Genomic DNA, 12805 nt, shown 5'->3' on the forward strand with positions numbered 1-12805 from the left:
CTTGAACTGTTCTCATACTTTCTAGACAATTGGAGGTTAATAGAAATTTTTAGAAATTTATGAGCCAGGAACCATACATAGTAAGGCAGTTGTTACATTATCTGTCAGCATTTTCAATCATCAAACTAGAGCTATTTTAAAGATAAAAACCTAAGAAATCCAAAATTTCTCGTAGGCAGTGTTGAGAATAGCAAGATCTGTACAACTGGATAATAGTGACTCAGCTCTCATTATGCTAGACTCCCCCTTTTAACAAATTAAGAGCTTAATCACTGGGATTTTATATTTACCACCCCTGCCAGACTTCATTTATAAATGCTAGAAACACACTTCACACAAAAAAAATATAATTTAAGATTACTGTATTTCCTTACAAGAGGAACGTTTGAACAAATTTTACAGGTAGTCAATCAACCCTTGTTCAAATTGGGCACACATCAAATCTAGCATTATGGGAGTTTTATTTATTTGGAAGTGAACTTTTAACTATCAATACAAATGTCAAGATACTACACAAAACATCCACAGGAACTTTTTTCATCGTTTTTTTTTTTGAATTGTTCACAAACATTTCCTACATAATCCAACATACAACAGAGAAATGGTACATCTTTTTCCTTCAGTTTGCATACAATGGAAAAACAAGAATATATATATATTTTACAAAGTTTAACTAATAGACACTAGCAGGCTGACAGTTTGTCTATAGGTGAGAAATTATCTAATAAAAAATAATAAGAATTTATTTAGCATCAGTCACTTCCATAACCAAGTATTATTCTGATTAATAAAACTTGTTGCCATTAGGCTTCTGGCATATATTTAAACCATTACTGAATTTGTAGTATTGCTCCCCACCTCGGTTCTCCTTCACAATTACTAACATAGAAAACTGTTGCAGAGTAGGGGCAAGCATTTGCAAAAACAAACAAAAAATCCCCAGCTTATTATAAGCATGAATGTGTATGACAAAATTTCTTTCCAAGCAATGGACTTTCAAATCATCAAGAAATCACCAGAATGGAATTTGCCAAGATATTATGCCTATGTCCAAGAAGAGATGCATTTATTTATATCCAACAGAGGAGCTGAAAATCAAACTTAGTGTTTAGTTTGGGGTGGGTTTGGGAATCCAGCCATTTGAAAAATGACTGTCTTAAAAAAAATGACCACCAAAAATAGGTTCACTAAATTTATTTTAAAAATCATAAAACGTTTCTTACAAAAGAGCATTACATTCTGCACACTGCTCTGAATAGATGCCAGGGACATATGGACTATTATTGTTACTTTTCCTCCCTGTCCCACCCCCCAAAATGTTACAGTGACCACAAAGCAAAGTGTTCACAATAATTACATGGGGGGAATATTTTTCCTTTAAACCACCAACAATGAACAAAAATTAAAATTCACTCACTCTGCTGCTGTTTCAAAATTTCAATGTTAGTTTTTGCACGCCCTTCCCCCCCCCACCCTGTTTGTAAGGAACTAAAACATTACATCTGGTGAACAGCAAAGATTTCACTACACCTCAAATGCAGAACACCTATGAAGCAGAGGAATGTTGGCTTTTTAAACAGAAGCAGATAAAAAAAAAAAGATGCAGGACTCCTTCAGTTCTTCACTAGTCTTAGAAAAACTTTCCAGAATACTGCTTCACACTATAAAAAAGAAAAAATATCTTGCATTAGAATCCTTCAACATCTGCATACTGCTTCACACTATAAAAGAAAAGAAAAAAAAGTACGAATTAGAATTTTTGTTCGTAACATCTTAATCAACATTAAGACAATTTCAATGCTAAATTAAAATGATAAACATGTCCATTACAATTAGAAGAATTAAAACATTAGCAATTACAAAATTAGAGCAATGTAAAATTCAAGAAAAATGATTAATAGTAAATCAGACATTAGTAGAGCAGAATTAGGAAAATGAAATTAAAAGTTGTTAATATTTGGTAGAGAAGACAAAGAAATGCCAGTAAGGTGTGAAATGCTGCGTTTTACAGCACCAATCATTTGTCCTGTAGAGGCATGGCCTGTGCCATATGGCAGACTGTGATTTGTTGTCGATTTAGTTATCTACAAACAACAAAATCACTAGTCTTCCACACAGAACTAGACCAACATCCACTGAATCTTCTACATTTTCTACAGGCTCTGTATAATTTATAACAAGTGGTTTTGGCAGCAGTTTTCACCAGAGAAATGAGAAGTTTGCTTGGTTAAGGCTTCTTCCAGCAAGATTAGTATTGAATGTCTTCGTTTTTAGTAAGAAAGCAGAAGAAAATTAAAGCAAAGCTATTAGAATGTTTAGAAGTTAGGTCCCCAAAAGGTTGAGACACCATGGCTTCTAAAAGAAAAATCAATTGAGAAGAAGGCTTTTTAAAGTTTTAGTATGTATAGGCTAGCACAAAGCTAAACTCAAACTGACCTGTTCTGCAGCAAATACTGTGCATTCTGTATCTGGTCCTGTGTTCCTGTAATGGTAATGATCCGATCTTCAGACCCTTCTAAAGGTTCATCAATTTTGATCGAAGCTCCTGACTCATGACGGATTTGTTTAATCCGCTGACCACCTTTGCCAATAATAGATCCAGCCAACTGAAAAGATTTTAAAAACAAGTGTTTATGATATACTTTCAAAGTAACCATATTACCTGTATTTTCAATGAGTATCAAGAGTACTAACTTTGCACAGTTTATTCTAAGATTACTTAAGGTCCTCTAACCAATCAAGGTTTGAATTATGATGTTATTTACACAGCACACATCAACACTTCCTTTAATAAACAAATCAAGGGCTTCAAAACCCTCAGCTTTTAAAAACAGTGCAAGACTCAAGCCGGAGAAAGACACCTCACTAAAGTCTGTAAAACACAATTTTAATCCTAAAATACAGTATTTTTATTAAGACCTTTTATTAAAACAGGAAACTAAAGAAAAAGACTCATTAAACGTTCCTTGTTAACATTACAAGAATGTAAGAATTCAAAGAATACTCACATCTTTGGGAATAGTTACTTGTGTAGTAATAATAGGTCCACCAAGATCACCGTATGAGCCACGACCCCCTGCATAGGAATAATCTGATTTAAATAATGAGCATCAAGTTCATTTAGAAAGCATGAAATAATGTTTTGATTTCACAAAGGAAAAAACTTACCATATCCGGAGCCACCCTAAAAATGGAAAGAAAAAATAAAAAATTACTTTGCCTTCAAAACTACCCTTCAGGTATTTTAATATTCCTAAAATCTTAGTTTAGGAAACTAGAGTCCTCCCATATTCTCCCTAGGTTTTAGAAGACAATCCTTGGGGAAGAAAACACTTCAGGTACATAGCACAAAAACAAACACATTACAGGAGGGAAAAACACTTACTGGCAAGGAGGTAAACATTTTAAGTTATTATTGACATGAATGCAAACACCCATGATACTCAACCTGTGGTTCATATGCCATTTGCCATTCTGATGGGCTCCATGTATCTATTGCAGAGTCCCAAGTTTCATCAGCACTGAAACCAACCTGTGTCAGAGATAGACCTTGTTAACATAACCTGGACTATATATTTCAGCCATTTTATAAGGTTCACTTCTATTTCACTTCACTCAAATATTTATCAGCACCAATCATACATTGTGGGGAAACAAAAATGGCTCAAAAAAAGTCTTAATATTTCAACAAACAACTGACAATGATTTAACTAGTTATCTACCAAGTCCACTGGTAAAGCAAGCTTTTCAATTAACAATCATCTTCAACAAATTGTCAACTACTTGACTTTAAAACCCTTTACAGGCCCTCACATATACACTGATGATAAATGAAGAGTTCTTACCATGCCGTCATAGCGGTCTCCAGGTCTTCCTCTTCTGTCATAGGCCATTAGATCTCTGCAAGCACAGTATGTGTTGTAATCTCAGTTTGTTTACATGTCACACACAACAAAAATCTATCTACCTATCAAATGTAGCCGGTTTTAAGTTAACTGTGTGGATGTAATAAACTTACCCTCCTCTAGGTGGCGGTGGAGGAGGAAGAGGAAGATTCCGAGCTCTGCTACCACCCCGGCCACCTCGTCCAGGAGGCGGTGGAGGAGGTCCTCGACGAGGGCTCATGTCGTCATAATCTCTTCTAGATGGAGGCATAGGACGCCCACCCCGACCAGGAGGCATTCTATCAAAACCGCCTCTCCCCCGCATGGGAAATCCCACAGGACGTCCACGGCGGTCATCAAACATCATTGTAAAACCACCATAATCGTAGGTTTCATCGTAAAAATTGGGATCGTAAGGCTGTGCACGTCCTTTGATGGGAGACTAAAACAAAAATGTAGCAACGTTAGAGAAAAGAACAAGGAAAAGAGACTTGTTTCATACTAAATGTTAACAAGCCAAACATTTCAAGTCCCTTATTTCTCCTGGGAGGTACTTGGGACAGGAGAAAGCAATCAGGCAAAAGGTTAATAGTAGGAAAGAAAGTATTTTAAAAAAAGGCAGTATTTTTGGTGAGTCTGAAAATTTTACTGGCTTGTGGGGGAAGAAGCAGCAGCCTTTTACCCTCAGATCTCAAGAAAGAGAACACAAAATCCCACCCACACATTTCACAATGGGGTCTTTAAAGGAAAAAAAAAAAACAAACATCTCAAGGGCTGAAGGGATCAGTATCCTGGGTAAGCCTCTAACTCATGCTGAAGGACGTCAGTTGGGAAGCTATGCAACGTAGTACTAGTACTATAAAAACTACTTGAAGAATCAAAAATTATTAAAATTCTCACCAATAATCAAATAACCACCATCTCAAAAAACAAGAAAACCCCAACGGGTAAAGGCATAAGACGAAAGCCATTTGTCTAAACATTGTGACACTACTTTAGAATAAAAATCTATTTGTTGCATAGAATTGAATGTAAATGAAGTACCTCTGAAATAAGATCAAGGATGATCTTGATGCACTCTACAACCCTATCAGGTTTTCCTCCAATAAGAACGACTCTGTCAGTGGAATGAGGACAGCATTCCTGGAAAAGCTTGATTGTTGTCTGTGTGTTCTGTAATAAGTATATAATAAAGGGAAGCATTAATTAGAAGACATTTAAAAATACATGAAATACACCCCCCCCCCAAAAAAATCCTAGGTTCAGAGAAATAATTTACATTCATATTCAGTACCACCCCCCCCCCCGCACCTGACCATATAAAAACCCTGTTAAATAGCTCTAGGACCTTGCCAGTGTATAAAAATTTTGGCAAAAAACTCGCCCAAGCATGTCCAGGCTGTTGTATTTTAAAAGCAAACTACATGAACAAAGAAGTGATAAGGAATCTTAGGGAGGAAGGTCAAGTGGGTGAAGGAGAGAAGTCCACTGATCCAACTGTGTATGAACAACTATTCTCTAGTAATACAGTAGGAGAAGAAAACAAACAGTGCCTTTACCTCTCGAAGTTCTTTGATTTTAGCACCTTTGACCCCAATAATGCCTCCTGCCAGACTCTGATGAATCAACAGTCTCAACTCGCAGTCAAAGTCGCTTCCTTTATAGTGTTGGTACTGCAGAGGGAGAGTTATAAGATTTTAGTCCCAAATCAAAGAATCCCCAATACACACTTATCTGCTATAAGCATGACAATATACTGTTGCAGTGAGCAACCTGAATTTATATTTCAATAACTTTACCAGTTATGTGCTTATTATCCTCAATAGCCAGGCCCAAAAAGGACATTCTGCACCACCTTAAAAAACTATTTTATTTTCAGGTCCTGCAACACCATACCCACACTGCAGCCATTTAGCATGTCGCTGTTACCACAAAATTATTATTAACATTCAAATAACACCATAATAAAAATGACTGCAAAGCACTTTGCAAATGTAGTTAATTCCCACTGCAGCATGGAGCAGGGTCAACAGTGAGTTGTAAGACCATTCATTTCTCTTGTTTTTAAGCCTTTTTCTATAGAGACGGGATAAGTACACTATGTTAAAAATAAAATTGATCCTATGGGCCAGGCTCCATACTTCAGTGGGGTTCAATGGCACTATGACATACATTTAAGCATTCCACAGCATCAGATTCGAGCGGGAGCTGGCTGGTTGCAGTGGGTGATGGCAACTGCAGGCCCTGAAAGTAGAAAAATAAGAGTAATAGGTTAAGTGTCTAGTGTGATCAGGCTATTGTCGCATATATTGGTAAAGCTACTACAACATATTTCATATCTATACCATTAAACTCTTAAGAATCAAAGAGTAACTTTTTTTCTATATATCCAATAAATACATGAATATATAAAGTTAAAAAATCTAACACAGTCCCCACAATCAATATTCTACCTTAAAAAACACCTCTTCTAGGACTAGAGCCCATAAAATATATGCTACACCCAATATGCAAGACCACAGGTAGTTCGTATTTACTTTGGAGTGGCCAGACTACATTTTTTTTTCCAGATTACATTTTAAAACACACACATGGAATAGTAACCATGCACATTATGTAGCAGTTTATGTGTCGCTGCTACAAACTGTCACAGTCACTGTCTCTCCACCTCCCCTATTAAGCCCCAATAAAACATTTTAAATATTCCCCCCTCAATTGCCAAATACATTAAAAAAAAGAGAGCCTACCTCTTCCAAGGTAGGGATGATTTTCTTCAGAATTTCTCCAATTGTTTCAATATCAGCACTGATACTCAATATGCTGTCAAACATCACAAATACCAGATAGTACAAAAAAGGTGGAAAAGAAAAAATGAGTTTTGTGTTCATCATCAGTAGTCATACAAACTTTCACAGAGAAGTAACATACAATTATTTAATCTCCCCATTTAAAGTAGCCTATTTATAGGTTTTTCACATGCATTTTGTTTTATGCCCAATACAGACATGATAACAATATTAGGAGACTTGCAGAGAGACAGAGAGAATGGGCTCTTGGAAGGGCTCAGATTAAGTGGGCAATAAACTGACCAGAACTGAAGCAGAGTTGAATATTTATGTTCCCCGCCACCACTAAGTTAATTAAGGATACCCTCGCTGTTACATTGGTAAAACTGGCACACCTTCTCTTAGGCAAAAGTGGGGGAATATGCAAGTGGTGAACATTATATCTGGAGTAAGGTTATGGATACCAGTTAGAAATTAGATCACTAATGGGCTCTGCAAGAAAACAAATACAAATGCGAGACAAAACAAAGACAACACAAATGAGAAGTGAAGGAAAGTGAACCAGAGTTAGCATTTCATCAGAAAAAATTATGAACAGGCAATGTTGGGAAGCAAGGTGGGCCACAAAGACAGAGCGAGAGACTATTTTGGTAACAATTTGATTTACAATGCAGCAAATATGCAACACTTGAAGCTGTGCTCCTTCCATCGAAATAAAATTAGTGGATCGTTTGGGTGGGCAACTCACGGTAAAAGTTCAGTGACAAAAAGACTTAATGGGGAAAATAAGACAGAAACTTGAAAAACAATACACCGTCTAAAGGGGATACTATTTAATTATATAAAAGGCAGGTAATAAAATACATTTCTCTCTTTCTAATCAGGCAGTGAGGCATAAACTGTTGGGACATACCGCTCGGGGCCACTGCTGTCTGGGACTGAAACACTGGCATTGTACTGCATTGGTCATTGGCGTTCGTGGATGTTGGCATTGGGCATGGGCATTCAATCAGAAGTTGTCAAGTATGGTACCCGTTTGGCAACGAGCACATTTTTGGGCATAGCCAACCAGGGTTTTCACATGGGCGTTCAGGGGCGGATGGGCCAACGTCATGGTGGGCAACGCAGGGGTAAGTCGATCCAGTACATGGGCAACGGAGATATATGGCCAAAAAAACAAGGAGAGGGAAAAGGGGGAAAAGCAATAAATTTTAATTTAATACAAACTATACTCATACTCTCAATTAATGAAACAAGCTTAAGTTGTTCTGAAGACTAACACAATAATGGACTTCTCTAAATTTGACTGTGGCTTAACATTTAAGGACCTTAAATGATGGTACTAGCTATTTTTTTTTTCTTTTTAACAAACGATGTTTCAGTAGCAGGCTGGCTCATGAGGGTAGACACAAAACCTGTCATGACTCAGTTTACTAAAATTCTTGAGGAAATGGGGAAATTGATAACCCAGATAATTATATAGAACATCTGGATTAAGAGGAGAGAGGTTTGTAAAAGACAAAACAAAAATTCCCACACCACCAAAAACCCTATCTCTTAAAAGACCAGTTTGGTTTCCTGGAGGTTTAAAACGCATTCCTAGATCCTAGCAGGCAAGTTTGTAAAATTTAAAACAAATTTTCAAGTTCAGTTTACAGGAGGAACATACAAAGATCTGCGACCAAGAGAGAAATGAAATACTATCAAATAAGTATTCAACACAAAGTTATTATTTGCCTCAACTTTAGCAAAGAAACATTAAGAGTGTGTACACTATGAGAAAAAAATTTAGGAATTTTGGTGTAGCCAAGTCCTATAAATATGCTCGCTTCTGGTGATACCAACATTTAATGTGTCTAATCACAAGAGTCAACCCACTATAAAATATGAAGACTCAAACAAATCACTGGCATTGACAAATGGTTTCCCAATTTAAGATTAAGCGTCTATTCTTTACCCATATTTAAATCATGCAACCTCAACATTAATCTCTTTGTGCTCCATGTGCAAGCTGTTAAACAGATGGACGATTAAAAAATAAAAATTTCGGAGTTTAATCAGCCACCTGCAATGGTTTTTGTAATACTGTAATTGATTCACACACGGTAACTAGTGCAATTAAGGGTTTTTACACTGTCGTTATTTCTAATTAAAATGTTATCTTGAAGTGAATAATTTGGTGTAAAGTTATCAGAAAGGGAAGAGGTTTAATACAGATCCCCCCTCCCCAAACTCAATCTGTGCTTTGTTAAATCAGGAATGGCAAACCTTGAAATCAACTATGTATTCAATTATTACAAATGGCTTGTATCTAGACTATTGAATGATTTCTATGATGCAAATCTTTAAATTCCTACAAACACATAAATTGAAGCTGCTTGTGTAGTTTAAACTCTTTAATACTTACGTCTGTACGGAGAGCCTTAATATTCTTGCCTCCTTTTCCAATCACTGCCCCAGCATTCTGGAGAAGATATAAACACAAGAAATTTACTTTCCCTTATATTAACAGATTTTCCTATGCTTTTAAACTGCAACCAAACCCTTCCACCCCCCAAAACAAAAACCCTAACAAAACTCTAACCTCCCCTTTTTGGTTACAGAGCTGAAAATCTATCTGGGTATCAAAATCAAAATCATGAAGTTAAAAAAAAAAAAAAAAAAAAAAAAAAAAAATCGAGAGTCTATTGAGTTTTGGGGATGAAAACACCAAGACAGCTTTGCAGTATTAAGCATGTCAAAAATACAGAGTGTGAAAATTATGTACTGATTACCTTTATGGTATCATTCTGAAAAAGGTAATTTAAATACACTAGGTACCTTCACATTGTGATGTGATAATGCCCATCAAGTCAACTGCCAACTAGGATATTTTCCCCACAATGCAATCAAGGTATAATCTTTAATCCATTAATGCTTTAATCATCACCTATACCCTTTCTCCTACTTTTACTCATAGCGTCACTGTATTAAGGGCTTTCATTTTAATTGTCATCCAAATAACACGGTTTACCAATCTGTTTAAAAAGAGCCACACACATCTTTTACATTCCTTAATCTGTAAGGCTCAGGATGCTTCCCAGAGGGCCAAACCAGAACTTATTTTAATTTCTACTTTAGTAAGAACTACTTTAAGATTTTCAAGAGTAAAATTTATACCTTGCTCTGAAGCAGAATGCGTAGTTCAACCATCTCATCAGTGTTTCTAGATCTTTTAAAAGCTTGCTCCTCTTCCATATCTTCTGCAGGGCGTTTACCTAGAAATTAACAGTTCAGATGTCAAAGAAAGCACCAGTTATCAACAAGAAAAAGCCCCTTTAATCCAATTACATTTTAGTTTTAACCCACAGGACAGAGAAAGCAACTCCGTTCTGTTTGGAGATTTGTTGCTAACTGAAAAGGCCAAAGCCGCTCAGATTCTAACTTTTAATTATGAATCAAAGCACATTCCCTTCCAAAAAACTCTTTCTAAACACAAAACAATGAAAGGGACAAAATAATTCAAAGGATTAAAAGTTGTAAAACGCAAAGAAAAATATTTCTTGTTGTCTTTATCTTAAGTTTACCGTCAACAACACAAAAGACAGTTGCATATAGTTCCTAAGTAGAAAACTGACAGGGATGTCACACTAAACCGTTCTAAAAAATGAAACAATAGAAAACACAAAAATTGCTAAAAATGCGTTCTCACCAAATTCACCATTGGTTTCAGTGTTGGGGAAGGTTTCCTCTGGCTGTTCAGTTTCCATTTTCTTGAATTAAATGGACACACCAATCTGTTGAAAAATAAAGAGGCTAGTACATTTGGTTTATTGGAAAGTAAGCTTTGTGTCTCGCTAAATAAAAGAAAAGGCAAAGAAATGACTCTGCTTCTAGAACGTACCAGGTATTATATATCCTTGCAGAGCAGAACTGAAGTGTTCTGGGCGGGACCAACTGACACCCTAGTGCTGCAGTAGCCTATAAAAACCAACATAAATCAGTTTTGCTTTTTGGTTGCTCATTACTAAATACTAATGAACAGTGATCTGAATACAAATAAACTAAAGAGCTCTTTCTAAAACTTGTTTTAGGGTCTTACACTCTCAAGTGAGTGTAAGCCTTAGGAAAAAAAAGTAACCAAAGGACTCTGGTTTTTTCGCAAAAGGGAAACCACAAATTTTTAGCCATTGGACTGAGTCCCACCACGGCAACTAATGGTTTTATACAGTAAATACAGAAACGACGAAAGACCTGTAATAAGCTCAGAGTTTCAATTTTGTCCCCAAAGGTATAAATTTATAGGTACACAAAATTGATTATACTGGAATTTTAAGTTGCTCGTGGGTCTCTTCCCATTGCCGACTTGAAAGGGCATTCTCTGAACTCTAAAGTTTACAAGCGAAGGCAAATTCAAGCTGTGTCCAACAATCAGGTCAATGTACCGGAAAATTAAATCTTAAAAAAAAAAAAAAAAAAACCTTATAGGGAGCAGACCCAAACCGCCAGCACTGCTCGATTACTCAAATACAGCTAATGGAACCCCAGAACGCTAATACTGGCCCCATAGAAATAGTTGAAGTTAGGTTAAAACTCTCTGCACCCTAACAATTATTCCTTTAATGTCAGCGTGATAGGACCGCAAGGCGCCTTTCACCAGCCCTCACAGGACTAGCAGAAATAGTCAAGTGGCTTCTGCCAGACAGCCTAAAGCTAAAACTCGAGGATACGTTTTATGCCTCCCATTCTTTCACAACATTTGTCGATAAGCTTCTCTTTTAACGACTAACTGAAACGCTATCCTTACGGCCCATCCTTCAGCTAAGCGTTGGAGTATACTGGAAAATTTAGATAAAAACGTTGCCGCGGTTCATCGTTCAAGTCTTTCAGTCACCATTCCTCAGACCATGAAAGCCACTAATTACGGGCGCGACTAGCCGAACGCAAACATGCTCCCCCCCCGCCGCCCCGCACGATACCGGGGATCCGCAACGGCCGAGTAACAGGAGTTGAATAAGCCGTAGGCGAGACCAGAAGCGCCGCGCCGCTCCTCACCCGGACCCGACAGGAAATGGCGGCCCGCGTAATGGCGACTACGTGCTACTAGGCGGAGCCGAGCGCGGACCCCCTCCCCCACCCACCACGCGGTCCCGAGATCTCATCCCCCGCACCCTCCCCCCACCGCGGGAGAGACAAAGCAACGGAGGCAGCCTCGACCGTTCCATCTCCCCCGCTCCAGCTCCAAGCCTGGGGCCGGGAGGGCCGAAGTGCGGGGGGCCCACACAAAGAGAGCGGCGGCATTCTCCACCGCCCTCGGGTCCCGCCCGCCGGCCGCTTCTTCCTACACAAGATGCCTGATTTCAAGCCTGCAAAACTACAGATCATCCTACAGGCGCTTGCCTCGCAATTCCCCCCCCCCCCCCCCGGCAGCCTCTAGCACCACGACGCGGACTGCGGATACACGCTCAGGGAAATGGCGGAGGTGGGGGGGAGGGGAAAGCGGGCAACGTTCCCTTCTGAGAAGCGGCCAACCACCAAGCAGCCCCCAAACGCCTCCCTCAAGCGGCAAACTTGGTCTCCGATCCTCGCCCCCACGCACCGTTCGCCCTGCCCCGTTCCTCACCGCGCGAGGCCGCCGTCCCTGTACCGCCGCGCCGCCTCAGCCGGTCACAGCTAGACAGAGAACGAGCGCAGGCCCCCGCCGCCTTCCCCCGCCTCCCCGCGCTCTCCTACCCCGCCGCCGAGCCCAATTGGTTGCCCGGGCTTCGGCGGTGGCGCGAGGGCAAAGCGATTGGCTCAAGGCCGCGTCAATCAAGGCGCCGAAGGAGGCGACGCCACGCCTCGCGCCGGCGCCTCCCTTCAGGTTGTGAGGCCGCTAAGGGCCCGAGAAAAGCCGGGCTTGGGAGAAGTCAACGCAATCTTTAGGGAGGCCAAACCCCTGCCTGAATCTATAATACCCTAGCGCCGAAAACCCCAATTACCTATAGGCCGCAAAAAAGCGGGACGTAGGCAAGACGTCGAGGTTGCAGCAGCAGAGAAACAGGGAATAATGGCGTCTGCAGTGCTTTCGCCTGGAGCGCCCTCCTCCTTTCTCGTTCGCGCACTCACTAGAGGCAGAGGAGAGGGAGGGGGGGAAAACCTCTCGCGAGAACTGAA

General features: G+C 39.4%; 1 protein-coding gene across 10 annotated transcripts; it reads right to left on the bottom strand.

The window, feature by feature from the left end:
* Positions 1-444: 444 nt before the first annotated feature.
* Positions 445-12771, bottom strand: HNRNPK (heterogeneous nuclear ribonucleoprotein K). Of its 10 annotated transcripts, none has more exons than XM_007087569.3 (17): positions 12631-12771; positions 10554-10630; positions 10362-10446; positions 9830-9927; positions 9078-9134; positions 7584-7627; positions 6632-6704; positions 6057-6128; positions 5444-5557; positions 4929-5057; positions 4019-4326; positions 3846-3900; positions 3449-3532; positions 3169-3184; positions 3009-3091; positions 2437-2606; positions 445-1721 (listed from the first exon to the last, which is right to left on the bottom strand). In XM_007087569.3, exons 3-17 carry the CDS (start codon positions 10417-10419, stop codon positions 1688-1690), a joined length of 1395 nt encoding a protein of 464 aa, XP_007087631.1. In that variant the 5' UTR covers positions 10420-10446; positions 10554-10630; positions 12631-12771; the 3' UTR covers positions 445-1687. The 10 variants fall into 10 exon arrangements, with proteins under 10 accessions (XP_007087631.1, XP_042820472.1, XP_042820467.1 ...); XM_042964538.1 differs by lacking the exon at positions 12631-12771 and adding an exon at positions 12273-12360 and having other exon boundaries at positions 445-1661; XM_042964533.1 differs by lacking the exon at positions 12631-12771 and adding an exon at positions 12273-12360.
* Between the last annotated feature and the right edge of the window lie 34 nt (positions 12772-12805).

The sequence above is a fragment of the Panthera tigris genome, chromosome D4 (assembly GCF_018350195.1).
Source record: "Panthera tigris isolate Pti1 chromosome D4, P.tigris_Pti1_mat1.1, whole genome shotgun sequence".
NCBI classification, from domain to species: domain Eukaryota; kingdom Metazoa; phylum Chordata; class Mammalia; order Carnivora; family Felidae; genus Panthera; species Panthera tigris.